A 3,846-nucleotide genomic window follows, 5' to 3' on the forward strand; every position below is an offset into this window, starting at 1 on the left:
AAAAAAAAAAAAAAAAATCTGAGTCTTTTCCTCCAAGAGTTTGTGATTTAGACAGTAGAGATGTGGTCAGGAAAGAGGTATGGAGAAATGAACAAACACTACACTGAGGATACTTTGCCTTTGTAGGCCATGCTGACTAGTTTTTATAAACTTTCATGTCACCATCCAATAAATAAAATTTGCTTAAAATGATTTCATTATATATATGATTTTAATTATTTTAACTCCTATTATACTTAAATCATACTAAGAAATTTAATGAAATTAAAATAGTAGTTTTATAGAAATCTATTAAGGAGCTCTGGTGGCACAGTGCCTGAGGCATTTGTCTGCTAACTAGAAGACTGGCAGTTCAAACTCACCAGCCACTCCATGGAAAGAAGATGGGGCAATCTACTTCTGTAAAGATATACTGCCTTGGAAACCCAATGAACTCACTATGAGTTGGAATTGACTTGATGGCACTGGGTATAGGAATCCATTGGTGCTGAAGAGGAGCCCTGGTAGTGCAGTCATTATCATGCTTGGGTGCCAAAATGCCAGAAGTTCAAACCCTCTAGCAGGCCAGTGGTTTGAACCCACTAGCTGCTCTATGAGAGAAAGATGTGCCAGTCTGCTTCCACAAAGATCAAAGCCTTGAAAACTCTATGAGGCAGTTCTGTGCTACTCTGTTTCATAGGATCACAATGAGTTAGGATCAGCTTAATGGCAATAGATTTTGGGTTATTGGTGCAGAACATGAAGCTAATTATTTGGCCCTTTTAAACTTTACAAATATTACCAATGTGTGACATTCACATGTTTATTATCTCCTTTGACATACAATTTTCAACTTCATTTTAATACACTTCTCCCTTGTGAGCTGGGCTGTTCACTGTAGCTCCAAATATCTCATGTTTGACAAGAGCTTGTGAGGGTTCGTCTGGGCTGGGGGAGGGGGTATGTGCACAGTAGAAAGAGAATAGCCTTGGGTTCAAATCTATTAAATCAAGAGCTTGTTTTTGGATCCTTGAAATTATTTAAAATCTCTGTACCTCCTCTCCACATCTGTCAAACAAGCATAATAACTCCTATCTTATAAATTAAAGGAGAACATTCTATGTATAATGTGCAGTACATAGTAATTGCCTATTAAATATCCCTTTGTTAGTTAAAAAAAGAAGAGTTTATTTAATTAAATCATTTGATGAGAGTAAATAGAAGGTGAAGCACATACATCATCCCTTACCTGCTCTGATACAGGCTCAGTGTCTCAGGAGGGGCAGGTATCAACAGTAACTATACGCTTGCAAAACAATGAAAGCCTGGGATATGGCCCTGCTACCCAAGTTACAGGTTCAAATCTCTGCCCTCTCATCTCTCGACTGGATTAGATTTTTGTTTTATTTTAAGATAATGAAGAAATACCATAATAAGACACCTGAAATTTTAGTTTTATAGTGAAGAGCTTGCTGGAAACTGATTTAATTTAGTCATCTTGAAAGCAGATGAAAAATAATTTGATTACACATGGAGAAAAAGCATGTAAAATGCTAGAGATGAACAAAGAAAATAAATTTTCAGTTGATGTGCTTGATATCACGATGAGCAAACAGATTTGTTCAAACACTAGTTGCCTTCTGGACTGTAATTTTACTCAAATATTATTATTTTCCTATAATTAAGGTAATATAAAATTATAAAGATTTTTGAAAATAGTGAAGTGAAAAATATGCTTTTCCTTCCAGGCTTTTCCCTATGTGTATTTTTTTTTTGTAGCTGCAATCACAGTTTGTGAATAAGTTTTAAACTTACCTTTTCCAGCTAATATTATGACAAAGCATTCTTAAATGCCAAGTAATATAAACCACAATTTATTTAACAAATTTTCCATTGTGAATATTACACTGTTTCCAAAATTTTCCTGTTATATATAATGATTGTGAAGAACAACTTTGCTTTCAGAGTTTTTTCAAAGGATTTTATCTGTATGAAAATTCAGGTTTTAAGAGGAAAAATAAAAGTACCAGCTTTTGTAATTAAATTGAAGTATACCTTCCTTTGGTCCTACTATTGTGCCCAGCACCATTTGTCAATTCTGATTTCTATCAGCTTCTGCCTGATGTGAGAGCCTTGCTTAAGTTGCAATATGCTATATAGGCATTTGTATTTCAAATGTAGCTTCACCAAACCCAAATACTAGTACAAGGTCAATGAGAAAGACAGACTCAGAAGAAGAAAATAAATGACAAAAAAACAAACAGTATTTTAAAAGGACTGGAGAATTTTATGAATATGTTTATCTCCTAAACTAAAATGGAAGGACTAGAGTGGGCTGTGTAATTGTCATTTTGTCTTTTACTAACACTGCCTTTGTCTTTTAATCGTTCTTCTTATGTATTCACGTCCACCCCCATCCCCAGATTATTCTTCAAAGAAAGTGAAATTAAGTAAATTTAAGGGTTCAGTGAATTTGCCACTTGCCTTACTTTCTGCTTTCCTTTCCTGCTGTGTGTCTAGATACAATTTTCATTACTCCAGGCAACATTTATTGAGAATCTACTATATGTTAGGTTCAATGCTAGGTGCCGGAAAGTCAATGGTGAGTGAAAACCGGACAAAGTCCCTATTGGGTAAGAGGAAGGTAGAGGTGTGGGAGGGTTCTGATTGGATAAACATTTGAAGGCAGAGATAGAATTCATTAAGTGAAGGGTGAGTGGGTATATATGCATGTGTGAAGGGCATTTCTGTCAGGGAAAAACCTATGCAAAGCTATGTGGTGTGAATGAGCATGGGGATGCAATGAAGATGAAGGTCCACATGTAAGAAACCCTACTCCCTCAGTGTAAACCCTTATTGTCACATTAATGCTTCAAAACATGAAGCTCTGTTGAATAATGCTTCCCTGTTATCCTCTATGTCTAATCATGTGAAATGGTTCTGAAAAGTTCCAGGGCCCCAGTGCATTTACCTTTTTTCATTATGTCTGTAAGATGAAGAGGTCCGGCCACTGGTCCATATAAACATCTTAGAGGATGTAGGTCCAGGGGCTCCTTTCCTTATAGTAGAAGTCCTGGAAGAATGGCCAAAAGACCTAGAAGAGATATATTGACATTAAATCTAGTACTTTAGATATTGGAGACTCTCTATCAACAGAAACCAATAGCTCTCAGTGGATTGCACCAAGTTTCTAATTCCTTTGGAGTACCTGCATGGTGCAAACAGTTAATGTGCGTGGCTATTAACCGAAAGATTGGTCATCAAGTCCACTCAGAGACACCTCAAGTCTACCCAGAGGGTCTTTGGAAGAAAGGGCTGGCAGACTACTTCAGAAAAATCAGTCATTGAAAACTCTATGGAGCATTAATCAAGGCATACACTAAACCATTGTGTATTGACTTTCTGATGTTTGGGAATAAATCTATAACAGATGCTGTCGGAGTAATAGTGGCTTGGTAACCAGTTTTTTAAAAAACAACAACAAAAAAATTCACTGCTGTCAAGTCGATTGCGACTCATAGTGACCCATCCTTGGGTTTCCAAGGTGGTATCTCTATGGAAATAGATTGCCTGGTTTTCCTTCCGAAGAGTGGTTGGTGAGTTTGAACCACCAGCCTTCTGGTTAGCAGTCAAATGCCTTAGGCCCTATGCCACCAGGGCTCCCTGGTAACCAGTAGAGAGGCAAAAAGTCACACTTCCACCTGGGCCTCCTAAAAGGATGGCGTGAATAAAAGGATACATCTAGATGGATGTCTTAGACAGTTTTAGAAAGATTTAGAAATTGAATCTGCTAACTCTTTAAAATATTTGCATCTGGAATATTTAAATTTATTTATGTTCCTTTTTAACATCTTTAAAATATATCTG

At 36.6% G+C, this 3,846-nt stretch overlaps 1 protein-coding gene across 1 annotated transcript in view; it reads right to left on the minus strand.

Annotated features, from left to right (window-relative positions):
• The window catches only part of KCNMB2 (potassium calcium-activated channel subfamily M regulatory beta subunit 2), a 47,771-nt gene extending 44,765 nt beyond the window's left edge, over positions 1-3,006 (minus strand). Inside the window, exon 1 of the mRNA XM_007948284.2 lies at positions 2,951-3,006. Coding sequence (XP_007946475.1) covers positions 2,951-3,006 — 56 coding nt within the window. The remainder of the gene's footprint in view (positions 1-2,950) is intronic.
• Between the last annotated feature and the right edge of the window lie 840 nt (positions 3,007-3,846).

This window comes from Orycteropus afer, unplaced genomic scaffold (genome assembly GCF_000298275.1).
Source record: "Orycteropus afer afer isolate SDZICR_OR568_19922 unplaced genomic scaffold, OryAfe1.0 scaffold00210, whole genome shotgun sequence".
Classification (NCBI taxonomy): domain Eukaryota; kingdom Metazoa; phylum Chordata; class Mammalia; order Tubulidentata; family Orycteropodidae; genus Orycteropus; species Orycteropus afer.